This window comes from Felis catus, chromosome D3 (assembly GCF_018350175.1).
Source record: "Felis catus isolate Fca126 chromosome D3, F.catus_Fca126_mat1.0, whole genome shotgun sequence".
In the NCBI taxonomy this organism is placed as follows: Eukaryota; Metazoa; Chordata; class Mammalia; order Carnivora; family Felidae; genus Felis; species Felis catus.
Genome location: NC_058379.1, coordinates 569,767 through 597,695, shown reverse-complemented (window position 1 = coordinate 597,695; position 27,929 = coordinate 569,767). Strand labels below are relative to the sequence as shown.

The following is a 27,929-nucleotide window of genomic DNA, read 5'->3' as shown; positions in this document are numbered from 1 at the left end:
AAAAACAAATGAGGAAGTAGTCAAAGACGACCTAAAACCTCAGAAAACAAGAACCACAGTCTGCAAAATTAGGACAGAAACACTTTTAATTTCCATCTGGATATTTACAACAACATACAGGACAGTACGGTAAGGTTTTATAGAAAACAGATTGCCACTGTGAATATGCTATCTGTATTCTAATTTCTTTTGAGAACAAAGATGTCTTTTATAAACGCCATTGGCTTTTAGAATAGAATGTATTTTTCTGTGTTTTATCTAGATTGTCACATCAGTGTTACACACTCTATGTAACAACCTTTAAAATTTTTAAATCTAAATCTAGATTCCAATATTCCTGACCTGTCTCTTATTAACACATGGAAGAAATAAACTTTTTTTAAACACAAGTTCCCAATCAGAGTTTTCATAAAAAAAAAAAAAACCTCATGCCTACTTAGTATCTCTGTATATTCTCAAAAAAGCAAGTTTCAGGAAAATAAAAAATAATTTACAAAAGGCACTGAATTTAGCAAAAATTGGTAGAGCTTTGCATTTTGGATAACACTGGACATGCTCACAGAGCACCAGCAGCGTGTGAGCGGTCACGTACACCCGAGAAAGGTCGGCCCTCAACGTGGGGCCGTGGGTTGGGTGTCAGTCATGGCAGTGGTTCTAAGGTGGCCCCCACGCTCCAGGCAGACCCCCCAAGAGGTCACGGCCAAGGGGAAGCTGAAATAAATGCACTACGGTAACTGACCAGGACTCAGAGATAAACCTCTAGTTTCTGTACTAAAACACAACACTTTTACACAGGAAATCGGAAGGAAATGAATTCGAAAATATGCAATACATTTGAAAACCAGAGAACAACTTAAAGATCATTTTATTGGTATCACTCTGGCAACTAAACAAAGTAACTGCAAGTGCAGGTTTCTTAGGTCTGCTGCTGGCCTGTCCAGTGCTACGGACGGTTCCTAGGACTCCTACAGACTAGAGGATTTATTCCCAGAGAAAACCTAGTTCAATGTTTGTAATGACCCAAATTAGAAACATTGCTGCAAGTCTAAGACCTATTTAAGGTTCGTTTACTGCCGGACAGCCACCTTTATCAACTGGCCTAATCCACTGGGATCCACTGGCAAAACAAAGATTTTTCTATCATGAACTAGAAAGTCCAAGACTCCTTCCCAGAAAAGGAAGACGACACAAAATTCATCTGTTCTAAGAACGGAACTGAAGTGAATGAAGCTATTCGAGGGGCGCCACCGCCGATCTGGCCGCCCCAACTCTGGCACCCACAACCTGCCGTCCGCCTGGGACGGCGAGCTCGAGTCTGCGTCGGTACAAGTGACAATTCTCAGAAAATCTGTATCTGAGTTTGCTTTCATCAAGTTCTCCCAAAACACCAGAGAACGAAATTTTATACAAAAAAAAATGTGCATTTTCTAAAATTCTTTTAACTCTCAAAATGAGAATAAATTAATCAGAATATATTCTTTTTGGTAGAATTTTAGCAATAAACACGTTACCCTTCTTTCTTTACAAACACAGAATAAAAGACGCCCAGCAGCTGGCACCAGCCCTACAAGGCCGTGAGCTGGGCCAGGCGCGCCATCCTGCGGAGGCGGCCCCCGCCTGCAGGGCTATAGCGCCCAGGGCTGCCCAGGCCTGGGGAGTGGGGTGTGGGGCCGGGCTTCCCGGGGCTTCTCCCTGGGCTGCAGCTGTGGGGGCCACCAAGATCCGGCTGCCGACACTCCAGCCTCCCTTTCAGCGCGGGGCTCGGCCAACTGAGGAAACCAAGAAAGGTCTGTCAGCATGGATGGTGACGTGGGCCCCGCGCCCCAGCCCTGCGAGGCCTGTGGATTCACAGCACACAAGCTCTTCCACACGAGTCCCGTGTGGCCCTGAACAAGACCCCCGGCTGCTTCCATCCTCTGCCCCAACCTTGTTGGCAGCACCCGGTCCCCTTTCTCCCTAACTGCAGACCCCTTGTCTGTGCAGGCAGCCACATGTCAGCGTGGCCGACCCATCTGCCAGTGTCCCAGATAAGCCACTGCGTGCACACACCGACTCAGAACCAGACCGTTCTGGAAGGCGGCCACCGACAGCCCCCATATAAGAGACCGGTGACCCTGCAGGCCCACTGACCTCTGTCTGTCTGAGGGGGAGAAGCATAGGACGGCGCTCTTCCACCTGTGGACAGCCGGGTACCGCTGTGGGTCCACATCCGTACCCTCCAGAGCGGCCAACACGTCCCGATCCAGTTTGGACGGCTCCTCTCTGCCAGGCAGAAAAAAAGGAAAGAAAAAACAAAAATACCCATAGTTAGAAACACAGACTTCCAACACCATGATGTTCTGAACTCGAGGGCTGGGCACAGGAACAGAGCAGCAGGACGGAAGCACGGGCAGCTGGTCCGTTGCTGCCACTGCAGGGCTCGGCTGTCAGAGCTGCGGTGAGGGCTGTGGAAGACAAAAGCCACAGTGGCAGAGAGGATACAGCATCCCACTGAAAATGCAATTCTGAGCATTGCCACCTCCGAAGGTCACCAACCAGAAGGCTGAGACTCCCCGGGATGCTCTTCCTAAAACGCACCGAGCTCTCAGCACAGCTTCCCCAGAAGTACAGCAAGACGGGAGGCTGAGCTGGAAAGGAAAACGCGTCTCCCACCAACTTGGAGGGTCACAAAAAGCACCAAGAGCTACAAACTCATCAAAGACATAGGAGCCAGGAGTGCACGTCCAACCAGGTTGCGGGCAGAAAAAAGCTTCAGGAGAATTAGGATGGAGCCACGTGCTCCCACATCCACCCCACAGCCTCCCACGTCCACCCCCACCCCCACCCCCACAGCCTCCCACGTCCACCCCCACCCCCATGACCTCCCACGTGCTCCCACGTCCACCCCCACCCCCATGACCTCCCACGTGCTCCCACGTCCACCCCTGCAGCCTCCCACATGTTCCCACGTCTACCCCTCATGGCCTCCCACCATGTTCCCACGTCCACCCCCACCTCCATGACCTCCCATGTGCTCCCAGGTCCACCCCTACCCCCACGTGCTCCCACGTCCACCCCCCAGCTTCCCACGGCCTCCCACCATGTTCCCACATCCACCCCCACCCCCATGACCTCCCACATGCTCCCACGTCCACCCTTGCAGCTTCCCACGTGCTCCCACGTCTACTGTCATGGCCTCCCACCATGTTCCCACATCCACCCCATGGCCTCCGACGTCCACGCCACCCCCATGACCCCCCATGTGCTCCAACGTCCACCCTCGCAGCCTCCCACGTGCTCCTACGTCTATCCCCAAGGCCTCCTACCATGTTCCCATGTCCACTCCCACAGCCTCCCATGTCCACCCCCACACCCATGACTTCCCACATGCTCCCAGGTCCACCCCTACCCCCATGTGCTCCCATGTCCACCCCCGCAGCCTCCCACATGCTCCCACGTCTACCCTCACCGCCTCCCGCCATGTTCCCACATCCACCCCCACCCCCATGACCTCCCATGTGCTCCCACGTCTACCCCCATGGCCTCCTGCCATGTTCCGTTCCCATGTCTACTCCCACAGCCTCCCACACGCACACAACCCACTCATACCCAAAAAGGAAGAGCCTCTGGATGGGTTCCTTCCTAGCTGGGACCCCTGAGGGCTCTGGGGATGGGGAACTGTAGCTCTGCTGTGCCTCGTGCCCAGGAGCGTCAAGACCCAGGCGTATCTTAGCAATTCTGGCTGACATTTCATTTTCTGTCCTCATTTGCTCATTTGTAAGAGCATCAGCAGCAGACGGCTCTAACAAGTCCCTCTCCACCGCATCCGTTCTTGATGTCGGGCTCCGTCTGCCTGCAGTTTTCATATTTTTATTTGGAGTCTTAGAAAAGTTACTTCCTAGATCTTGCAAATTTAGTTTATCAAACTCAACAGTCAGGCCCGGTACCGGTGAGAGAAGGGCTTCCTCCCCATGCGGGGCTTCTGTCCGCCTCCTCCCCAGAGTCTGGCCTCCGCTTAGGGGGCTACAAAATCCATTCTTGCTGCTGTGGGCACTGGTCAGGGTGGAGGCTTCTATGAGTTCGGTCTCCTGCTCCAAGGGAAGGATGTCACACTCCAAGTCCCCAAAAGTGCCAAGTGTGGGTCGGGTGTTGTTCCGAGCTGTGTTCTGCCGATTTTTAATCTCCTCCAAGCTCAATTCGTCATCTTCGTCCAGAAAAGCCCTCACGGAGATGGAATTGCTGCACTTCCGACGGCCTGCAAGGGAGAGAAGCAGTTGTGCAGAGGCGCGGGCGACGCAGTCTGCGACACGTCAGGCAGCACGGCTGCAAATCCCCGGGACCAGCCAGAAACCAGCCTCTTGCCGAGGCCGCCTCCTCAGCCCCTGACAGATGTGAGCTCCCTGGGAAAAGCCAAACAGAAAGCACAGCCTCCAGGCCCAGCACCCTGCCCTCAAAAGCAGGAAAAGGAGAAGGAAGTCAAGGGCAGGCACATGCGGTCATGACGGTGGCTGGCACCTCCCATGACTCGCCAGGACATAAGGGGCAGGCAGAGCAGCAGGCATCTGCTCGTTCACGTGAACATGCTTCCTGGTCCGCGGCCACTGGACAGGGTCCGCGTCCTGAGAACCTACATGTGCCTGCGCGTCCTTACCAGAGACAGAGGCGTCCTGATGGCTGGCTTCGTTTTCTCCCGACTCTTGGGCATCGTTGCGCACTTCCTGGGGAGCGAGATATTCTTCTAGTTTTTGCAGACCCTCCTGGGAAGACAAGTCAACAAAGCAGCCCAGAAAGTCCCAGTACTCGACCCAGGGATACCCCAGCTCATGAGCCAGCTCCCTGCAGGAAGAGATACCATCCATCAGTTAGAAAACCAGTCGGAAAAAACGCTCACAGAACCAACTATACAGAAAAGAGCCATTTTGTGCGAAAGTGCCCAAGTAACGCCTATACTTCTGGTTATGACTTTTACTTTATCCTAAATTTGGGGCTAAGATAGCAGTTTTTATTTTCTAAAGCAGGCCAGGACTGAGAGTGGTTTCACTCATGAACTGTTACACTGAATGTATTAAAGTCACGGCAAGGAGGCCTTGACCACCCCACTCGCACCACAAACGACTCTGGTTTTGGCTGAGCATATAAATAAACGTTTGGAAGTTCTTTTGAGGTTCAAGTTGTCAACCTGAAACTAGACACGTTATATATGTGTGTGTACATACACACACAGACACACACACACACATATACATACATATACATAGGGAGGCGGGGGGGGGCACATATTTTGAGAAAAGGCTCTGAAACAACTCAATGTAGCCTTATTTGATGACGCTGTATTCAGCATCTTGATGGTGGGAAAAATGCTTTTCTGGGACTTTTTACTAGTAGTTTCAAGCCACACCTTCTTCTTGTGTTTTATTTCCTCCTTTACTGCCAAGAGGGCACCCTCTGTATGACACGTCACACAAAACACCGTGAACCCAGGCACGCTACCCATCAATCTTGCCGGGAGAGTGGCCGCCGCGGCGGGATCACACCTCAGTAAAGAGGCTTTATGTCCCCCCAGTGAACGCTTCCCAGGAATGACATTTTGAAGGCTGTTAACCGGTTTCAACACAGACACACGCAGCGGATGAAAGGACACTGCTACTCAGCTCTGTGTCGCTTCATACTGTGCTGGCAAGTACCTTCCCACTCTCTCTACGCCTCTTTCTGGATCCGTCTTCCTGACACTGTGAAAGAAGCCCGCTTTCTCTCGAGGTGGGGTCTTCCAGAGCCTGCGGAAGTCTTCTGCCTGAGGAGAAACCGGATGGCGCGGTGCTCACCCAAGTCACAGGTGAACGAACAGAACCAGCGAGCACCTCCCAGCGCCCCTCCCCCCTCCCCCTCTGGTCTGGCAGCCTGACGGCCTCAGGGCTGTGCTCACACAGAGGCAAGGCTCCGAGGGGGCGTGGTCCTGCTCCCTTCCAGGGGCCCAGGCTGGGCTGGGAGGGTCGGAGCTTCCCGCGGTGACCCTGAGGCCAACACTGGAGAGCTGCCACCCTCAAGGCACTTTCCCATCACGTAAGAGTAAATGCATGTTTTATGTTTTCAGGTCACTCTTAACTAGAGTCTTCTTTTACACAAATGAATCTAATCTTAACTAATAACACCTGTTTTTGGAGACACTTCTGTAACTGCACATAACTATTTAAAATTATTATTATTTTTGGAGCGCCTGGGTGGCTCTCAGTTAAGCATCCAACTCTTCGTTTTGGCTCAGCTCATGATCTCATGGCTCCTGGGTTTGAGCCCCATGTCGGGCTCTGCACTGACAGTGTGGAGCCTGCTTGGGATTGTCTCTCCCTCTCTCTCTATTCCTCCCCTGCTCACGTGCACTTTCTCCCTCAAAAGAAATAGACTTTAAAAAATAAATGAAATGATTTATCTTTACATTTCGTTAAGATGGTAGGTCTCATGTCAAGCGATTTTTGTTTTTTTTTTTTTTCAGATCTGATTTTTAAGTAGGGGCATGTGGGTGGTTCAGTCTGTTAACCTGACTTCAGCTCGGGTCACAATCTCGCATTTCATGGGTTCAAGCCCTGCACTGAGCTTTGTGCTGATAGCTTAGAGTCTGGAGCCTGCTTCGGATTCTGTGTCTCCCTCTCTCTCAAAAATAAACATTAAAAAAAAAAAGATTCTATTTTTAAGTAATCTCCACACTCAACGTTGCCAATGTTGGGCTTGAACTCATAACCCTGAGATCAAGAGTCTCATGCTCCACCCATTAAGCCAGCCAGGTGCCCCTTTATTTAAAAAAAAAAAAAAAAAAAAAATTTAAGTTTATTTATTTATTTTGAGAGAGAACAAGCAAGGCAGGAACAGAGAGAGAGGAAGAGAGACAGAATCCCAAGCAGGCTCTGCACTGTCGGCAAGGAGCCCAATGTGGGGCTTGAATTCACAACCCTGAGATCAAGACCTAAGCTGAGATCAAGAAGAGGTGGATGTTTAACCGACCAAGCCAGCCAGGCGCCCCTTTAAAATTATTTTTAACGAGAGGAAAATGACACACAGTGTATGAAATACCTCGGCCCAGAAGGTGAACTGCACAGTTTGCAAATGCAAGTTTCCTAGTGACAATACAAATCCAGGAATATGGGAATAGACAGCCAGGCTAGACCAGCATGTACTGTGAGAAGGGCCACTGACACGGACCGGAGCACCAGGTGATGACAGCATGGAGGGTCAACCCAAGTAAACTTCGCTTCTCTCACGTATGGGCTCACCACCGCATCCGCTCTGGCTAGCGAGTGAGGAACAGGGTTAAGACACGTTCTGGTTTCTCCAGCAGATGTTCTCAAGCTTTGTCACCAACTGACTACGATTCCATAAGTCCTGGTCTCAACACCAAACACAAAGCAAGAGCTGGAACACCCGGCACTTCTGGTGGGATGGCCAGGAGCTGGTTCCAGAAGCTTCCACAGCAGCTCACCTTGGATGGGCTGAGGGGCCCTGCAAAGGCTCGCAGGGTCAGAACAGGGTCTCTGGGGCCGCCTCCACCATGGCTGACATGAGAGGTCTCGGTCATCTGGTCTGAAGACCACAACTCCCCGATCACCGGAGACGACGTGTCCTCAGCTCTCAGGAGTGGCACGTAGTAGTGGCCTGGGAGGAGGAGACACCAGCTAAAGGCATCTGCTTGGGCAGGTCCTCACCTCAATGCCGTGTCAGGCAGTCTGAGAAACACCAGGGTTTTGCAAGCTGTTCAGTGATAAAAAGGCTGCAAAAGCTCTAAAAGGTGCAAAAGCTCTGGAGCCAAAAGATCTGGGGAAGCGGCCAGTTTTTGCCAGACTCACTCAGCCACATTGTTCCTCTGCCAGGAAAATAAGGGGAAGGAAGGAAGGGTAGCAGCAGACTTCCTCACCCCCAGGTACTAAAAGGACTGGGCCTGTGTGAACAACATTAGCATAATGGGAGTCTGAGAATTGTTAAAAAGAGAAAGTTCGATTTTAACTCTCTTTTTTAATAAAATTTTTTTAAGTTTATTTATTTTTGAGAGAGAAACATGCAAGTGGGGGAGGGGCAGAGAGAGAGAGGGAGACACAGAATCCGAAGCAGGCTCCAGGCTCTGAGCTGTCAGCACAGAGTCCGATGCGGGGCTCAAACCCACGAACCACAAGATCATGACCTGAGCTGAAGTTGAACACTCAACTGACTAGCCACCCAGGCGCCCCTACGATACAATCTTCTATCATCGAACACACAACTCCGAACAGACCCGGCATCATGCGACACTCTCGTGAAATGCGGAAAGAACGATGGTGGACTGTGATGATGTCACCTGGGACGGTGTAGCAGGAAGGGGTCCAGACGCCACGTACAGAAGGATAGCTGTGGCTGTGGTGTGCCAATAAAGCTTTATCTGCAAAGGAGGTGGCAGGCCAGGCAGGCATCTGCTGACCTTTGCTTTAAACGGATCTAACAGAAACTAAGAGAGAAGGAAAGACGGGAAATGGGGCCACCAGACTTCCAGCTGAAAACGAAAGGAAAGCCACCTGTGCCTCCACCTTCAGAACACACTGGAAACAGCCCAGAGGAAGCCGCCGGCAACAACCCCTTTCTGAAACCGGCCATCGTCACGCTTCTAAAGCTCTTCACCATAAAAGGCAGGCCCAGAAGACGGGGAAGAGCCCTCACAGCCCTGATCAGGAAGGGCTGCCCCCATGGCTCACGCAAATTCAAGCATCAGCCTAGAATGCCGAGGGCTGGGCCAGGGCGGGAGCGGGGCTGCCTCTGGGAGCCAGGTGAGGACAGTCCTAGCTGTAGCTACAGGAGCAGCAGGGCCGGGTGCAGCAGGCGGCACAGGAAAGGGCTGATGGGGAGCCACTGACACCCCAGACCCAAGTGCTCCAGGAAGGGCCCCTCCCACTCTCTGCTCTGCCAACTTGCAGGCCGTGCCCAGGTAGCAGGGACCAGAGAGGGTCCTGCTGCACGAGACACGGGCAGGGATGACGGGATGAAGCCACGAGCAATAGTCAAAGGACAGACAACCCGCGTCTCTCGGAAAAGCTCAGGCTTCAAAGGAGGGATGACAGGACAACAAGATGGCATTGAGCTGGGGGTTCAGGAAGCAGAAGACGACCCTCAGGCTGTCACCCTGAGCGAGGATCCACTCCCCACGACGCCAGGCCAGGGTCCCCCTTACCCTTTAAGTACTCTCTGATCCTCTCCTTCAGCTCCACAGACTTATTTTTGCTTCTTTCACAAATGACCTATTTTAAAAAGACACAGTATGTGAACACTTTAAATCTTAATTTGTCACATTTTATCATTAAAATAATTTTATAAAAGCAAGTTTTAAGGTTAACAAAAAAAGGATAGTGTCCTAATGGTAAATATTTCATCAAACTCACAACCAAAAAACCCATGTTGAACAGTACAATTTTCTCCCAAAACGTTCTATAAAAGCTAAAGGGGTCAGGACAAGAAAAACAAACCCTGGGAGTGAACTGATTTTTTCTTCGTGTTACCCTACACTTTCTAGTTTTCCTCAAGGAAAGGCATGTTCAGTTAGGCAAACACAGGCAGAGACACTTGTAATTTTTAGTTCTATGAGCTCCAATGCCTGGGGGCCTGTTTGTTGCTCTTGTTTGGATGGGTTAAAACAGTTCCTATTTAATGAGAATACGGTGTTTTATTCTTGCTATTCTAGGAATCAACTTTCTTCCTTAAAGAATTGCAGGATGTTCCAAGAACATTTTTACTAGAAATAATAAAAAACCACAATAACCTTAAAATAAGGAAGGAACTACAAAATTAACATCTCCTGCCAGCCTGTGAAAAAAAACAAACTAAACTCTACTCTGTAAGTAGTGCAACTATTTTTTAAAATGTGTAACTGATTGTGAGGAAAGGCAAATGCTTTTTTTTTTTTTTTTTTTTTTACTGTTTATTTTTTATTCTTGAGACAGAGCATGAACAGGGGAGGGGCAGAGAGAGAGGGAGACACAGAATCCAAAGCAGGCTCCAGGCTCCGAGCTGTCAGCACAGAGCCCGACGCGGGACTCGAACCCACGAACTGTGAGATCATGACCTGAGCCGAGGTCGGATGCTCAACCAACTGAGCCACCCAGGCGCCCCGAAAGGCAAATGCTTTAAAGAATACCAGTTACTGGGGCGCCTGAGTGGCTCAGTCCATGAAGTGTCCAACTTCAGGTCAGGTCACGATCTCACGGTTCGTGGGTTCAAGTCCCGTGTCGGGCTCTGTGTTGACAGCTCAGAGCCTGGAGCCTGCTTGATATTCTGTGTCTCCCTCTCTCTCTGCCCCTCCCACACTCATGTTCTGTCTCTGTCTCTCTCTTTCTCAAAAATAAACAAGCATTAAAAAAATTTTTTTTAATTTAAAAAGAATAGCAGTTACCAAAGACCATCTTATATTGAATAAATATACATACCTATGCACACAAACAGTTGAGTCAGACATACACGTGAAAAATAATAGTAATTTTCTGAGTTATAGAATGAAAAATTTTCTGTTTACATGTATTCTAGTTTCTATAGAAAATGGGCACTATCTTCGTAACCATAGCAACTACACAGGTGGCATTTGCTACCAGATTAAGATCCTTACAGATTCCATCTCAAGGGCTGGCTGACCCAGGTCAGCTTGCCAACAGCTCTGATGCACAGTACAAATCACCCTTCTTTCAGTTTCCATCAGGTCCACCTCCCTCCCCACCTCACTTCTGCCCTAAGGCACATTTTGCTCAACGGCCAATATCAATCCTAGCAAGGCTTGTATAGGTCAGGTGAGAATATCTGGGAGGGGCTTAGGACGGCGGCGGGTACATCATGAGCTAAACACGTCAGCTTTCAGTACCATCATCCTCATCACTGCCATCACCAACCTCACCACCATCATCACTGTCATCACCATTACCAGCACCACTAGCACCATCATCCCCGGCCTTATCATCATCACCGCCACCATCTCCCTCGCCATCATCACCACCATTACCACCACCATCATCATCGCCGTCATCCCCATCTTCATTATCACCACCACCACCAGCACCAACATCACCATCATCCCCACCATCCCCACCATCTCCCTCGTTATCACCACCTCTCCTCTGTCATCCTCACCACCTTCTCATTACCATCAGCAACATCATCATCACCCAAACGACCAACACCATCACCTCCTCTGTTCTCCAGTTCCCTGGTCAACTGAGGTACGCACAGAGGAAACTTGATGAAAGCCAGGAGCTATACCTGTTACTCAGTAATCATGGTTCTAAGATGTGCCTGTGACGCAAACATGTTCAAACAGTTACTGTGACTTCACAGTGACTCTAACTTTGTGTATTTTCATATCTAGTACTATATAGTAACAGCAATTTAGTAGATACTTACAGACGCATCTGGATGGTTCAGTTGGTTAAGTGTCCAACTCTTGGTTTCGGCTCAGATCATGATCTCACAGTTTGTGAGATGGAACCCCACATCGGGCTCTGGGCAGACAGTGCGGAACCTGCTTGGGATTCCCTCACTCTCTGACCCTCCCCCACTCATGTGCATGTGCACACACACGCAGATGCTCTCTCAAAAACGTAAATAAATGAACTTAAAACCAAAAATAAATACTTACATCTTCAGGAGTTTTATCATATTTATTCCTTGGGTTTTTTACAATCAAAGGGTGTGAAGAAAGCACATTGACCACGTCTGCATTCCCAAACTTACAAGCAAAATGCAATGGTGTGTCATAGCCCTGTGAGAGGTGCAGAGGAAGAATATTTATTTATGTTTGTCTCATAAAGTTGCTTTAAGATAAAAATAGGTATTTAGCAGAACAAAAAACGCTCAAAAACAAAAGACCACAGAAAGGCACTGTTTTTATAACTGAGAAATAATTGGCGTGTTAACACTTACCCTCACTTGAAGCCAGAGCTTGAGGCTAGCCCAGCACCCCACTTAACAGGTGCCCAGGCCCAGAGGGAGCTGACAAGTGAGCTGGGGCATAACTACCGCTCAGTAAACTGCATCTTTAACAATTCAGGGCCCAGTACAAAGTCCTATGAGCAATGCTCAAAAGGTGAGGTACACAGATGGATGCAACACCCAGAATAAAACAAAGTCTGTGAACCTGGTCTGCCCTCAACCCTCTCTCGCGGCCAACACCACAGTAAATGAGACTCTCTGCTCCTGACCTCAGGACGCTTCCCAACGCTCCCCGGATACTTTCCACTGAGGCCTAGAGATCAGCAGGCCTTCGACTAACAGCGTCCTTGAGCCCAAGAGCTGTGGAGCCCGCCTCAACCGGGCACCCTCACTTGCAACGGCCACAGGCTCAAATGCAGCACATCCGAAACAGAACCCACTCCCATCGACCAGGGCCAGGAACTCAATGCCACGGTCCACCTGTGACTACCAAGGATGGCATGTCCCGGCTCGCAAGTCCCCCATGTGCCGGCCTCCCCTTAGCCTCTTGCACAGGCTTCCGAGACTCCTCGTGGGCCTTGCCACTTGCACTCACACTCACACCGCCACCTTGTGCATCCCCCAGAGATGATCCAAGTGATCCCGTGGGAACAAATATCCTCCAGGAGGCACCCACTCCCTGTTCCACACCCTCCAGGACCACCTCACCATCCCACACGACTGCACACACGAACCCGGAGAGGTCTGGGTGTCTGCCCGTAGCAGTGCTGACCGCACCCTGCCCGCTCGTCCAGGTTGGCAAGCTGCCTCAGCCAAGGGCAGCCACCCTGCTCTATGCCTATCTGAGGCCACAATGACACAGAAAGAACGAGCAGACTCGTGTTCCAGTATAGCTTCATTTATCAAAACAGGCCGGCCTTTCCTAGATCTGCTCTAGTGCATTCTCTGCATTAGCACTTTCTCAATTCATGCTGTCCTGGGGACACTCCTGCTCTGGGCCCGAGATCCATTTATAGCCTGACCTCCTGTGCCAGGCCTGCAGAGGCGGGGGGACACCGATCGCGGCACAGCAGGGGTGAGTGTTTCCACTCAGCACCTAACAGCCCGCGTCCTTCTGGCCACCCCTCTCCCTGGCACCACAGAACATCCGTCTCTAACCTGTTCCGAGCTCTGCAAACGTGACTCCTGCCTCTGCCCGCATTCCTGCCGGGAACCGCTTCTCCTGCCCAGACAGCAGGCTCTGGGTGCTTCTCACCGACACTGGGCTCTGCCAAGCCAGGTACTTGTGTCTAATACTTTGATTCCTACTCTTAGTGAGTTCTGCTCAAAGATAGCCTATAACATCTAATTTCAAGAATTTATTAAGCGTTCCTTGTGGATGTACATATGCATATTTTCTGTAAATACTGTATTTTCTGTAGGGCACATGCTTCTCTGTTTTACCTTTCAAGTCACACTTCCTGACTGTAATAACCAAGTCAGGAATCCTTCCTTACTGAGTCTAAAGCACAGAACTCTGTGCTCCTTCTGTCTTCTTTTACAATTAGTAATGCTTCCATATGTATAATCATTGCTTTCTCCCATACCTCCTTCTAGAATTGTGCCACATTGGCCAAATGTGTCTTCACTCCCTCTTTTCTCTCTTGTTAATTTAAAGGTTACCCTTGCTCTGCGACCGTGGAGTTTGATGTGTCCCATTCAGGATGTGTCATGAAACAGTGAGTCATGACACCTTCAGCACGCTTCTGTCATTCCCTCTCCTGCCAACCACAACTTTCCCAACTCCCGGGCTTGCTCAGGGCTCACAAGTCTTGGCACTATGCTATCACTGGGTTCTGCCTTACAAAACTATGTAAAATTCTTCTGTTTTAACAATTCTTACATAAGCCTTATGCACCATTAAAAACCAAACCTTTGAGATTTTTACCTCCACAGGAAAGATTCCTCATATTAAGTGGGGGGGGAAAAAAAAAACCACACAGAACCCTCGAATAAAAGGCACCACAACCTCTTACTTTCTTTTCTCTCTAGGTTTTGGCATTGGCTCAGCCTCTCATCAAAGCCCAGCTCAGGTGATCCCGGACAAAGGCCAAGAGGGACATGTTCCTGCAGCAACTCTGGCCACAGGTGAGACCCACGTACACCCCGCCTGGGGCGGCAGATCTCCTATGTGTGAACAGATCCCGTCCCCGCCCCTAATTCGAAGGCAGCTGAGCGCAATGAACGCGCGTCTCCTGTCCCACCCTCCACGTGCATGGCGATGTGGGGAAATGCACACGGGGACACCAAGCTTGCTGCCAGGCTGACATGACCTCTCCTAGGAGCACTCACCACTTTGTCAGGCGTGTTTAGATATAGGTCGACGATGTAATAGATGCGCTGCTGCAGCATGTTCTGGTCATCATCCGGGTACATGAGTCGCATAAACTCGGGGTTTTCCAGAGTCTCTAGGGTCAGCTGGCAGATAGAAGCCTGATTCTCTTTGGCAGCAACATGCATAACATTGTACCGACATCCTTCCTGAAAGAAGACTGTAGATGTGAGCTTCATTTCTGCCAAGCACAGTCTTCCGAGGCTAACGGTGCCAGAAGCAGGCTTACCTGCACAATGGTGGGATTGTCCCCTGAACCAATCAGATACCGGGGGTTACTCCAGGTGAGATCGGAAAAGGTGTCGTCTTCTCCCTTCTCCACAGCCTTTCGAAGTTTGGCAGTGAGATCTTGAGTACGGGGGGTTTTGTAACTGTTGGCTCGCTCTTTGTTTACAGTTTCAGACTCAGGTGGGTACAAACCATCTGTCATCAAGAGAAAGGATTTAAGAATGTTTAACTTCACCAACATTTTCTCATCACCCACTGTGTGCTACGCTGAGGCCGCAGAAATCGCCCCCACACAAGCTCATCACCACCTAGTTGGGAGTGCGCTAGCCAACAGCGGGGCACAAACGTGCCACCACAGCAGGAGTCCAAGTGCAAAAGGGCCTGAGTGGCCTGCAGCTAGAAAAGGCTGCGAGGAGGGTGAGGGCACACCACCGCACGCACACAGGAACCTCCACGTGCATGGAGCACGCCCACGAAGGCAGAGTGAGCCAAGACTATTTGTCGTTTTAATTACAACACCCGAGAATGTCTGAAAACAATCTGAGTATTTTCACCGACTGCAAAGAGGGAAACCTTTAAGCATTAGAAATCACTGTGGCTTCGTCTATGAAGCACCTGTGTGAGCAGAGGAAGGAAGCAGAGGAAAACAGGCTGGCGGAGCTTTCGACTGAAGGCTGTATGTCCATAAGGAGAGGGTGCCTTCCCCAGGAGCCCCAGCCAGCCTAGGAAGCAGGACAGCTGCGGGCTCCAGGAGGGGGCAAGGCGGAGCGTGGGCCACGGTCAGAGGCTGCTGGGGCTCTGCACAAGGCCTACCGGAAAGGCCTCTCACGAGACCCCTGTTCAGAGCTGGAGCAGGTGTGGTGGGATTCCGGGCTGCAGGGCTCTCCCCGCAGGCCAGCTCCGTCCGCAGGACTATGTGTGCCAAAGCAGGCACCACCGTCCTAGAAGTAGGTGTGGCTGCAGGCGGGAAGGAGACAGGTCTCAGCATCTAAAAAAGCCCCAGGATCCCATGGCAGCAGGCAGAGAGGGAGACAGAGGCAGCAGAAGGGAAGGGCCAACAGTGGCCTTGTCAGGTTCAGGGCCCACTCAGTGCCCCGCTGCCTCTACCCTCAGGGTCCCTAGTCCTTCCCAGACCAGGTGACCGACCCACTCTCCTTCAGCTACTCCGTGGCCTAGGCCTCAGCTCTCTACTTCCTGGCAAACTGGACTTCTCTCAAAGGAGGAGAAAACCAGTCACAACACATCAGGAAAGAGGGCCCAGAAACCACCAGGGGTAACCCTGACAGCAGTACCAGAAGCGGACTGCTATATAACTCACCTTTCAGCCCACCACTGCTCATGAGTGGTGCTGTTTTCACAGGAGAAAGTGCTGAAGAGGCTTTGCTGGGAGAAGGGAAATAATCACAAAGTCCTCTAGCAAATTTCTCAGCATCTTCTCTACTTGAAAAAGCTTTAAATCGAGATCCTTTGATCATTCTGACAGCTTGCAGTGCTTCCTTTTTATCTTCATAAACATGAATCCTTTCTGTGTAGGAAAAGTAACAGGAAAATCACAGAGAAGTAACTGGCTCACACCCGAAGGCCCCGAGTTTCATAATAACCATTACCAGCTGTCTGATTTCTTCACATTAGTATTTCAGATTTGTTTCTTAAAGGTTTTATTTTTAAGTAATCTCTACACCTAATGTGGGGCCTGAACTCACGACCCCAAGATCAAGAGTCGCACACTCCTCCAACTGAGTCAGCCAGGTGCCCCAGTATTTCAGGTTTTTAATCTTAAAGCCATTTTTAAAAAATGTTGACTTCTTTTTGAGAGACACAGAGACGCATACATGCACAGGTGAGGGGCAGAGAGAGAGACAGAGGATCTGAAGGGGGCCCTGTGCTGACAGCTGTCAGCACAGAGCCCGATGTGGGGCTTGAGCTCACAAACCGTGAAATCATGACCTGAGCCACGTCATTCTTGAGAAAAAGGGCCTTAGCTAGTCAAAACAACACAGTTAATAAGACTGATCATATGCATGATCATATGAATGTAAATAATGTGTATGCTATACACATGTGTAACTTTACTGTATCTAAGGATACGATTTCATACTGAAAAATAAAACTCCTGGATTAATGTTATAAATAAAAATAACAAAAAAAGCAAGTTAAAAATTATGACTATTGCAAGAGAATTTTAAACGTAATTTTGGGTGGGGAATGCCTTTCTAAGTGTACCAAGAAACCCAGAATACATAAAGGAAAAGTTCCTATTACATAAGAATATTAAAGTTCTGTAGGTGAACTATCACAATCAAGCTTGCTTGAAACTCTCAAAAATACATAAAATACAAATGGGAAGAAAAAAAATTTTTTTAATGGGGAAAAAAAAAATTTTAACCAATATAAGAGAAGAATCGTAATGTCTATTGCCCAGTAAAAACGGTCAGTAGATATGACCAACAGATTCATACAATTAATAATAAATTAAAACCATATAAAAAGTAACTGACCTACAAGACAGAGGTTTCCCTTATTCAAAACATAAAAAGGAAAGTTCAATAATCTGGAGTTTGGCTGACAGAACGGAAACAAGACTTCCCTTTTTACAGATATAAAACCTTGCGTTCAATACTGTAGACAGACTGGGAAAGTTACTCTCTCAAACACAGTGAGTACTAACAGCTTCTGGAGGGCAGTGGCTTTCAAAGGAAAATGCACACCTTTTGGGGTGTCTGGGTGGCTCAGTTAGTTGGTCGAGCATCCGACTCTTGACTCTGGCTCAGGTCATGATCTCATGGTTCCTAGGTGGCTCAGTCAGTCAAGCGTCTGACTTTGGCTCAGGTCATGAACTCAAGGTTCATGAGTTGGCCCACAGTGGCCTGTCGGCCGTCAGCAGAGCCCACTTCAGATCCTCTGTCCCCCCCTCTCTCTGCCCCTCCCCTGCTCGCGCGTGCTCTCTCAAAATAAACATTCAGTTCTACTCATGGTACATAATGTGTCTAATCTCCTATTTTGGGGTGCCACCCCAAATGATATCACAATAGTGATAGTCTGGATTTCTGACATTCTAATCAATATCAGGCTTTCATTAATTCTTTCCAATGCTACCTACTCTAGTCTTGTTTAAAATTGCAATTCTTGGGCGCCTGGGTGGCTCAGTCGGTTCAGCATCCGACTTCGGCTCAGGTCACGATCTCGCGGTCCGTGAGTTCGAGCCCCGTGTCAGGCTCTGTGCTGACAGCTCAGAGCCTGGAGCCTGTTTCAGATTCTGTGTCTCCCTCTCTCTCTGACCCTCCCCTGTTCATGCTCTGTCTCTGTCAAAAATAAATAAACGTTAAAAAAAATAATAATAAAAAAATAAAATAAAATTGCAATTCTTTGATGTTGAAAATTACTTATAGCTGCATTAGCCATTTACATTAACGTAAAAGGGGTTCAGCTTATATTGAATAAAAAAAAAAGGAGGAAGATTAATCAAGAAATGGTAGCCAGCCAAAAACTACTTGCAAGTGAAGCATGTCTCACAGAATCCAATTTTCTTTATAAAAATTCACATGTAGATTTACAAATAATTCAGCAGAATTATATATAAAAATGCTGATGATGGTTCATTTGGGGCAATGCAATTATGGGGCCTAATTCTTCTCTGTAGTTTGTGATTTTCAAAATCACCTTCCCCTGCTGTCCATCCACCCCATGTGAGAAACACCAGGTGCCTGTCACATTACCATTTCTTGCAGGGATGTCCTCGTACGCCGGGCATACCCCATAGTACAGAGGCGGCCCTGCAGAGGCCGTCACCATGGCTTTGTGACCGTTGACCCCAGTGGCAGCACCGAAGGACAGAGAGCAGGTCTTAGACATCACAACATCTTCCTCTGGAGGATTCAGGCCCACGCTGTAACCAAAATCTCTGTCCTCAGACAAGCCAACCTGCTCAGGTTGGCTCCCTACAGCCGACTTCCAATTTCTCTGTGTGTCCTGGCTTATGGTTGTGGCTCCTGACATGTCGTGGCCAGGAGGCTGTGAAGGCAGTGTTCTTCCATGCTCCAGTAGAGCCTGAGCCAATTTTTTCTCAAAAATGAACCTTGTGGTTGATGTAATGGGTCCACATTTCAATCCAGCTTTCACAATTTCTTCTCTAAGGTCATCTGGATTCAGGAGTTTCAATCGAGCCAAGATAGCGTCCATTGTCATCTCACCTAGGCCAAGACAAGAATTAATCTGATGGTGAGAAGTACATTGTTTTCTTACGAGCAACAAAACAAAAAACACAAGTGGCAAAAATGCTGGCTTCAGTTTCATTTCAAGCCAGTGTTTGTCCATATTTTTGGTAGTCTATGAGCCTCCTATGAGAGCTTTCTGAAACTGTTTCCCAATCGATCATAATCTAACCAAATTTAGATAAGCAATTTCTGGTTTATTTGGATAAGAATCTTAGAACCTGATACTATTACGTGACACAATCACACTAACTTTCTAAGTAGGTACTCACACTGGGGGAACAGGCACATCATTTGGTGCTACTTAGAGTGTAATCTAGAACAAACCCAAGGAGGGCATGTGAACAATATCCATCAAAAATACAACTCTAGAGATGCATCCTATAGATACATGTGCACTTCATTCCATAAGTAAAGGAAATTATACAAAGATTTAACCAGAGGAGCCACAGAGATGGCTCTGGCAGTCACTTTGCTAATATTAAGTAGTTAATGTTCAAGGTTTTGGGGGGGGCTTTCCATGTGCCTGGCTCCGGTGTAAGCGCACTACACAAAGTATTTAACCAGCATGATTTCTCTGTGTGGCAGGTCTCACCACTGTTCACCCCACTTTACAGATGAAGAACCTGGATCACAGAGACACTCAGTCACTTGTTCGAGTGACGCAGCCACTCAGCGAGTGCATCTGAATTGGAGCAGGAGCTCTAATCCACACCTTCAGAGAAAGAGCAGGTCACAGGTTTAAGTGTGGTCAGCAAGAATCGGGGAGAAGGAAGAAATACTGGGGTACAGACTAGCGTTGTAATGGGGCTGGAAACAAGCACGTAGGTGAGAAAAACTGGAGGTGTGAAGGACGGATGGATTAGAGGCCATGGGGAGGGGTGTGTGGGCCTGCAGGCAGCCTAGGATGACACTCAGATTTCTGGTCCAGGTGCCTATGAGTGACCTGACCCAAGGCAGAGAATACTAGAACTAGAAGAGGTGGAGACTTACGCACTGAGCATCAAAAACATCTTAATGCCTACCGATCAGGTGTTTCAATTTAGAAGTTCAGAGTGGGAAAAATTGGTTGTGGGAGTCACAAGCACATACATGCTGGCTCTAATGCCAATAATAAACCAGGAATAACAAGGAACAAACACAAAGACAGTGAGCCTAAAGTGGAACCTGACAGTAAAAAGAGAGAAACCCCTAGAGATGAAGAGAAATGCACACACTGATACAAAATGAAACCAAGGAGTAGAGGGTTTTAGGAGGTGTTTACAAATGAAGTGATGGGACACCCAGGATTGACTTGAAAACACTCTAGCAGGGGGACCCGTCGGGGGGGGCACAGTCGGCTAAGCATCCAATCTTGACCTTGGCTCAGGTCATGATCTCACAGTTTGTAAGTTCAGGCCCTGCATCAAGCTCTGATGGTGTGGAGCCTGCTTGGGATTCTGTCTCACCCTCTCTCTGCCCCTTCCCTGCTTGTGCACCTGCTCCCTCTCTCTCAGAATAAATCAATAAAAAATACATAAAAATTAAAAAATAAATTATTCTAGCAGGAGAGCAAAGGAGGGAGGCAGTGAGAGATAAAAAAAGATTCACAAAATATTAATACCCATTGTAGCTGGATGATAGCTATAAGCAAAGAGTTCTTATATTACCCCATCTTTTCTGTGAATTTCTTTTTTAAAAAACTTTTAATGCCAGGGCACCTGGGTGGCTCAGCTGGTTGAGCATCTGACTTCAGCTCAGGTCATGATCTCGCAACTCGTGGGTTCAAGCCCCGTGTCGGGCTCTGTGCTGACAGCTTGGAGCGTGCTTTGGATGCTCTCTCTCTCAAAAATAAATAAACATTAAACTGTTTTGTTTTTTTTTTTAACTTTTAATATCATTTCTCCCCACCCAACTCCAAGATTTCAAAACTGGCTATTACTTATTGGCAAAGGGGATACTGGCCTTTTAAACAATGAGTGTACCGCACAGACCCCAAATCTGCCACAGAACTTCAAGGGGAGGGCCTACTGACCACTCCACCTGGGGGGGGTACCCAGGTGATTCCCTACAAACCTCGATATAAGAGCAACAGAGGTGGCTCAGTGATGGGAAACTGATGTGAACGTCACAAAGTAGGTCAAAGTAGGGTTGGGATAACTGGGGCAGACGCTCCAAATAAACAGAGAGGCCACACCCATTTCTAGAAAAGTCCAGTCTTCATGCCATTCCTGTGTCTTTGCTCTAAAGCCACCCTTCTGATCTGGGCTAGTTTGTCCTTGCAACCAAGCAAGCCCTAAACAGAACAATTCCATCACATCACGGCACTAACTGTGTGACCTTGGACAAGTTATGTAAACCCTAAGCCTCAGTTTCCTCATCTATAAAATGGATATAATGACAGTTCTACCCCTCAGGCTACAGTAAGAGTGAGGTAAAAAATACATGTAAAGTCCGTGCTGCTAGGTTTGACACTGACAAATTATTCACAACTATCAGTTTTAGTTATTAGGTTACACAGGCTTATTATTTTGTAGCACATGTAATATGTTAGAAAGTCAATCTGAATAAAAACCACTGCTTTAATACACTGTTTAATACACACTGTAATATAGTATACGAATACCTGCTCACCTGTACCAAATAAAGAATAAAGCAGAAACTCCCAGTAGGAGTGGAGTATGGAAACTGGACAGGAAGAATGGACAGAGGGCCAGCACAGGGGAGAAAAACATCTCTGAACATCGCTCTTATGTTCTGACTTTTGGAAACACGTTTTTGGGGGGTGCCTGGGGAGGCTCAGTAGGTTGAGTGTCCGACTTGGGCTCAGGTCATGATCTCACAGTTCATGAGTTTGAGCCCCGTGTCGGGCTCTGTGCTGATGCTCAGAGCCTGGAGCCTGCTTTGGATTCTGTGTCTCCTTCTGTCTCTGCCCCTCCCCTGCTTGTGCTCTGTCTCTCTCTTTCAAAAATGAATAAATGTTAAAAAAAAAAAAAAAGAAAAAGAAAAAGAATAAAAGAAACACATTTGTGAGTCACATACTAAAAAATAAGTAAATAAAAAGATGGAGAGAGACCTTCCAAGTGGACAAGAGAAGCACAAGGAGTGGTGGTGAACGAACCCAGTGACTGTACATTCTACAGGTCCACGATCCTGAAGCTACTTTACACCAGCCTGAGGGGTCGGCAAACACCTGGATACACCATGGCTAAGGAGAGTCCAGTTCCTCACTGACAGAAGGGAGTTACAAGCAAGGAGGCTAGAAATGGGGTCAGCAAACATCCATAAAGGGCCATAGACTAAGGGTGAGACTTGTGAGCGAGAAGGTCTCTCGAACACTCAAGAACAGCTACAGATCCAGCAAGACTGAAAAAGCAGGTGGGGGCTGGATTTGGCTGGCAAGATGCGGTTTGCCGACCCTCGACCCTCGGGCTGGAATCCAAAGTATCGGCCAAACCCTGACTGACAGAGAGACAAAGATGACGGTACAGGAAACCCAGTCAGGTCTGCGAGCTGAATGAACACTCCCAGGCTGTCCTACTCCTAGTGATTATGTAAGCTACTAACATCAGGGAATCTAAACGAATGGCATAGACTTAACTTTTTATTTTGAAAAAAACTATAAACACAAACAACAGTATGGGAAGTTCCTGGGGACCCATCGCTGGTGACAGTGCCGCACCCAAATCAGGGAAGTGACACCGGCTAAGCCTCACCAGCGTCGGCACGACTCTGCTCTTCTTTGTACGTGCTTCCACCACCACCCATCACGTGGATAAAGTCATGATCACAGAACTGTACCCCCCCCCCCAACCTCCTCCACTGTCCCCAGACCCTGGCAACCACTAATTGTTCTCTTCCACCGTAATCTTTCAAGAACATTCTGATAAATGGAATCACACCCTCTAAACCTCCTTGGCTTTTTTCAATTAGTACGATACTCCTGAGACACACCACCACCTCCTTCCTTCTCACTGCTGAGCAGCATTCCGTGGTGTAAACATGCCAGTCTTATTACCCTTTTGTCCCTCGAGAAACATTTGGGCTTTTTCCAGTTCTTGGAAACTACAAGTAGTTATAAGCATTCACATACGGGTTTTTGTGTAAAAATGTTTTCATGTCTCTAGGATAAATGCCCAAAAATACAGCGCATAGTTACGTTTTTGAGAAACTGCCAAATTGATTTCAGAGTGGCTGCCCCTGTAACATTTCCACCAGCAGTAAATGAGAGAGCCAGTTTCTCAGCATTTCCACCAGCAGCTTGCGGTACTGGCTCCTTTCATTTTAGTCATTTTAACAGGTGCAGTATCTCGTTGGAGGTTTAATCTGTATTTCACCACTGGCTGGCGACGTCGAGCACCTTTTCGCACATACATTTGCTTCATACTAATTTTGTAATTTTTTATAAGCCTAAAAAATGACTTCAGTGACACCTGGGTGGCTCAGTCGGTTGAGCGTCCAACTGTTGATTTTGGCTCAGGTCATGATCTAACGGGTTGCTGGGATCCAGCCCCGTGTCGGGCTCTGCATGGACAGTATGGAGCCTGCTTAGGATTCTCTCTCCCCCTCTCTCTGCCCTTCCCCTGCTCGTGAGAGAATACAAGTACCTCTCTCTCTCAAAAACAAATAAATAATCTTAAAAACAAAAGGGGGGGGGGCGCTCCCAACCCTGACCTCGTGGCCCCACACATCATCTAGCTTCAGCACGCAGGCGGTGTGCAGTCTCGGCGTCGTGTGGCTACTTGGCAGAGGGCTGGCGGTGTGACCGGACAAATCAGCGTGCTATTTTCTCAACATACCGGCTAAAACTCTCTCCAGGAGGTGAGGAAAGGGAAGCAACCCAAGGACGGAGGGGAAGCGGACCGGGTGTCAGCAGGCCTACAATCCCAGCCGGCCCCAGCCTCCCAGCCGCGTGCTCTCAACCACCAGCGGGCCTTCCTGGGGCCCGTCTGCTCAGCTGCAGGGCCAGGACACCAGAAGGAAGCCATCTGTACGGACCCTGACGGTTAGCCCCGAGATCCCGAGACGCGGTCATTAACTTTACTTTCTGCTAATTAAACGCCATCCTCCTATCAGAGTACTTAAGGAACGGCTGCTGATTCTCCAAAAAGAAACCCGACTTTCTGGCGAGAGGGTGAACTCAGTATGAAGAAGCAGGGTCCCTAACGCCTGCAGGCGCACACGGTCTGGGAAGCCCACCACTGTGGTACGGCAGAGCGAGGCCGCGAGGGAGAGGACCACAGACCGCAGGGCCTGGAGAAGAACTCGGCCAAACGAAGGAGCCAAGCGGATGAAGACTGCCCGGAGACAGGGGCGCCACTCCCGCGGCTCCCTGCTTCCCTATCGTGTACACATGAAGCCTCCGGGACTTACTCCAGGCCTTCGCCCAAAACACCAGACTCGGCCCGCCAGGGGAGGGGACAGAGCCCTGCCCCAGGACAGAGTTGAGGCCCTGGGAGGGGTGGGGACCCAGGCCTGGGGAATGAAAAGGACCCGGGCTGGGCGAGGGGAGGAGGCCCAGGCCACCAAGCTGAGGGGACCCGGGCCGGGCGAGGGGAGGGGACCCAGGCCACCAAGCTGAGGGGACCCGGGCCGGGCGAGGGGAGGGGACCCAGGCCACCAAGCTGAGGGGACCCGGGCCGGGCGAGGGGAGGGGACCCAGGCCTGAGGAGTGAAGGGGACCCAAGCCTGGCAAGGGGAGGGGACAAAGGCCACCAAGCTGAGGGGACCCGGGCCGGGCGAGGGGAGGGGACCCAGGCCACCAAGCTGAGGGGACCCGGGCCGGGCGAGGGGAGGGGACCCAGGCCACCAAGCTGAGGGGACCCGGGCCGGGCGAGGGGAGGGGACCCAGGCCTGAGGAGTGAAGGGGACCCAAGCCTGGCAAGGGGAGGGGACAAAGGCCACCAAGCTGAGGGGACCCGGGCCGGGCGAGGGGAGGGGACCCAGGCCACCAAGCTGAGGGGACCCGGGCCGGGCAAGGGGAGGGGACCCAGGCCTGAGGAGTGAAGGGGACCCAAGCCTGGCAAGGGGAGGGGACAAAGGCCACCAAGCTGAGGGCACCCAGGCCACCAAGCTGAGGGGGCCCAGGCCGGGCGAGGGGAGAGGACACAGGCCACCAATCTGAGGGGACCTGGGTCGGGAGAAGAGAGGGGACCCAGGCCTGGGGAATGAAAGGGACCCAGGCCAGGCAAGAGGAGGGGACCCAGGCCTGAGGAGTGAAGGGGACCCAAGCCGGGCAAGGGGAGGAGACACAGGCCTGAGGAGTGAAAGGGACCCAGGCCGGGCGAGGGGAGGGGACCCAGGCCACCAAGCTGAGGGGACCCGGGCTGGGCGAGGGGAGAAGGCCCAGGCCACCAAGCTGAGGGGACACAGGCCACCAAGCTGAGAGTACCCAGTCCGGGCGAGGAGAGGAGATACAGGCCACCAAGCTGAGAGGACTCAGGCCAGGCGAGGGGACACAGGCCACCAAGCTAAGGGGACCCAGGCCGGGAGAGGGGGGGAGCCAGGCCTGAGGAGAGAAGGGGACTCAGGCTGGGCGAGGGGAGGGGACACAGGCCTGAAGAGTGAAGGGGACCCAAGCTGGGCAAGGGGAGGGGACCCGGGCCGGGCGAGGGGAGGGGACACAGGTCTGAGGAGTGAAGGGGACCCAGGCCGGGCAAGGGGAGGGGACCCAGGCCTGAGGAGTGAAGGGGACCCAAGCCTGGCAAGGGGAGGGGACAAAGGCCACCAAGCTGAGGGCACCCAGGCCACCAAGCTGAGGGGGCCCAGGCCGGGCGAGGGGAGAGGACACAGGCCACCAATCTGAGGGGACCTGGGTCGGGAGAAGAGAGGGGACCCAGGCCTGGGGAATGAAAGGGACCCAGGCCAGGCAAGAGGAGGGGACCCAGGCCTGAGGAGTGAAGGGGACCCAAGCCGGGCAAGGGGAGGAGACACAGGCCTGAGGAGTGAAAGGGACCCAGGCCGGGCGAGGGGAGGGGACCCAGGCTACCAAGCTGAGGGGACCCGGGCTGGGCGAGGGGAGAAGGCCCAGGCCACCAAGCTGAGAGTACCCAGGCCGGGCGAGGAGAGGAGATACAGGCCACCAAGCTGAGAGGACTCAGGCCAGGCGAGGGGACACAGGCCACCAAGCTAAGGGGACCCAGGCCGGGAGAGGGGGGGGAGCCAGGCCTGAGGAGAGAAGGGGACTCAGGCTGGGCGAGGGGAGGGGACACAGGCCTGAAGAGTGAAGGGGACCCAAGCTGGGCAAGGGGAGGGGACCCGGGCCGGGCGAGGGGAGGGGACACAGGCCTGAGGAGTGAAGGGGACCCAGGCCGGGCGAGGGGAGGGGGGAGGGGGGGTGGCGCTCAGGCCCAGGCCTCACCTGGGTCTAGGGCCGAGTTCGCGGCCGCGCCGGGCGGCGGGGCTGGAGGCCCGCTCCGGCCCAGGCCCTGCGGCCGCTTATCCAGCCGCCGCACCAGCCAGCGCACCGCGATGAGCAGCACGGACGCCCCCAGCAGCTCCCAGACCAGCGCCGCCCACTCGGCCGCCGCCAGCCGCGTCCACAGCATCGCCGCCGCCCGGCCGCCGCCGCCGCCCGGTCGCTGCCGCCGCCGCCGCCGCCGCCGCCGCCGAGGAGGCCGCCCGCCTCAGGACCCCGCGACCCGAGCTGCCCGCGCCACTGCCTGACGGCGCCGCACCCAGGGGTCGTCGGTGCGGAGCCGGGACTGCACGCGGGGGCCGGGGCGCTCGCCCGCCGCGCCCCGTAGCCCGGCAAGGGAGCGAGGCCGCGGCCCCCGCGTGAAATCCCGGCTCCGCACCGACGACCCCTGGGTGCGGCGCCGTCAGGCAGTGGCGCGGGCAGCTCGGGTCGCGGGGTCCTGAGGCGGGCGGCCTCCTCGGCGGCGGCGCTCGGCGAAAGGGGGAATCCCGGGGCCGGCTGGGGAGAGGGGAGGGCGGGAGGGCGGGGGCTCGCGGGACGGGCGGGGGGTGCGGGGCAGGGGGCCGAGGGGGGCCCGGAAGGCGGGCGGAGGGCCGGGGCCGGAGGGGGCGGTGGGATCTGAACGCCGGGGGCCGGGGGCGGCCGGGCGGGTCCTGGAGACCCCGGGGGCGGCCTGAGGTCCCGCGCGCGAGCCAGGGCGGGGGCGAGCCGGGGCCTGGGCGTTGGCCGGCGGTGCCCCCCGCGAGCGCGCTAGCTCCGCGCGGCCCCAGTGGGAACGGGGCTGCTCGCGGGATCGGAGCGACCCAGCTTCTCCAGGCCGGAGTCGGCATTTTGTTCTCCCGGACCCGGTTTGAAACGGCATTTGTGACCGCCTGGTCACAATTAGAGAACCACGTTCTCCGCGCCAGACAACGCAGGCGACCGGGCAGCTGCCGCGTGTGCGCGGGAGAACTGCTTCCTGCCGCCCGTAAAGCCGGCCTTACCTGGCCGGCCGGCGTTGTATTCCCGTGGCCTGAGTGAATCTGTTTCCTCCCGGCCCTAGTCCTGGGGCGCGGAGGGCTTCCTCGAGGAGCAGGTGCCCGCCGCTGTAGTCTAGTCAGGCTCCAGGCTGCGTGCTCCCATTCCTTCCACGTTGGCGCAGAGGGGCTTGGAGCCGAGCAGGGGTGGCTGCGGGGGGAGGGGTTGACTATAAAGTGGCGGGGGTGGGGGAAGGGCCGTAGGGGCTGATGGAAGCGTTATGCTTGTCAAGCTTGTCAGAACTCTCCGACGTGTACGATGAAAAGGGTGACTCTTGTGTAACATTTAGAAGTTTATTTTTTGAGAGGGAGAGTGCACGCAAGCAGGGGAGGGGCAGAGAGACAGCGAGAGAGAATCTCAAGCCGGCTCCGAGCTACCAGCAAAGGCCAACGTGGGGCTCCCGCCGAAATCAAGAGTTGGATGCTTAAGGACTGAACCACCCATTCGCCCTTGTTTTTTTTTTTTTTTTTTTTTAATGTTAAAACCCTGAAGAAATACAATTGACATCTTTGGTAAAAGCAAATTTAAGTGGATTGGGCACCAAAGAGTCAGTAAATTTGAGGGTGAGTGAACTGCAGATGAAACCACAGTGAGATACTGCTTTACACCCACCAGAACGGTTGATTTTGGTGAGACTGGCGTAATTCTGGCATTCTCCTACACTGCTGGCACGAGTAAAATGAGTTAACCACTGGGGAAAACAGGCAGTTTCTCATAAGCAGACAAACTCTGCTCTATGGCCCAGTAGTGCAGCCTTAGGTATGAAGAGGGACGGGCACACAATGTTTGTGGCAGTCCCAAACAGGAA

The 27,929-nt window shown here is 51.6% G+C and overlaps 1 protein-coding gene across 2 annotated transcripts; it reads right to left on the bottom strand.

Moving 5' to 3' along the window:
* Positions 1-68: 68 nt before the first annotated feature.
* On the bottom strand, positions 69-27,245 carry ANKLE2 (ankyrin repeat and LEM domain containing 2). 2 transcript variants are annotated; one of them, XM_006938342.4, is made up of 13 exons: positions 27,088-27,245; positions 18,214-18,687; positions 15,816-16,022; positions 14,499-14,692; positions 14,230-14,418; positions 11,606-11,728; positions 9,161-9,227; positions 7,448-7,620; positions 5,664-5,770; positions 4,631-4,815; positions 3,589-4,234; positions 2,131-2,262; positions 69-1,769 (listed from the first exon to the last, which is right to left on the bottom strand). In XM_006938342.4, exons 2-13 carry the CDS (start codon positions 18,680-18,682, stop codon positions 1,565-1,567), a joined length of 2,697 nt encoding a protein of 898 aa, XP_006938404.2. In that variant the 5' UTR covers positions 18,683-18,687; positions 27,088-27,245; the 3' UTR covers positions 69-1,564. The 2 variants fall into 2 exon arrangements, with proteins under 2 accessions (XP_006938404.2, XP_023096990.1); XM_023241222.2 differs by lacking the exon at positions 27,088-27,245 and adding an exon at positions 26,048-26,304.
* Between the last annotated feature and the right edge of the window lie 684 nt (positions 27,246-27,929).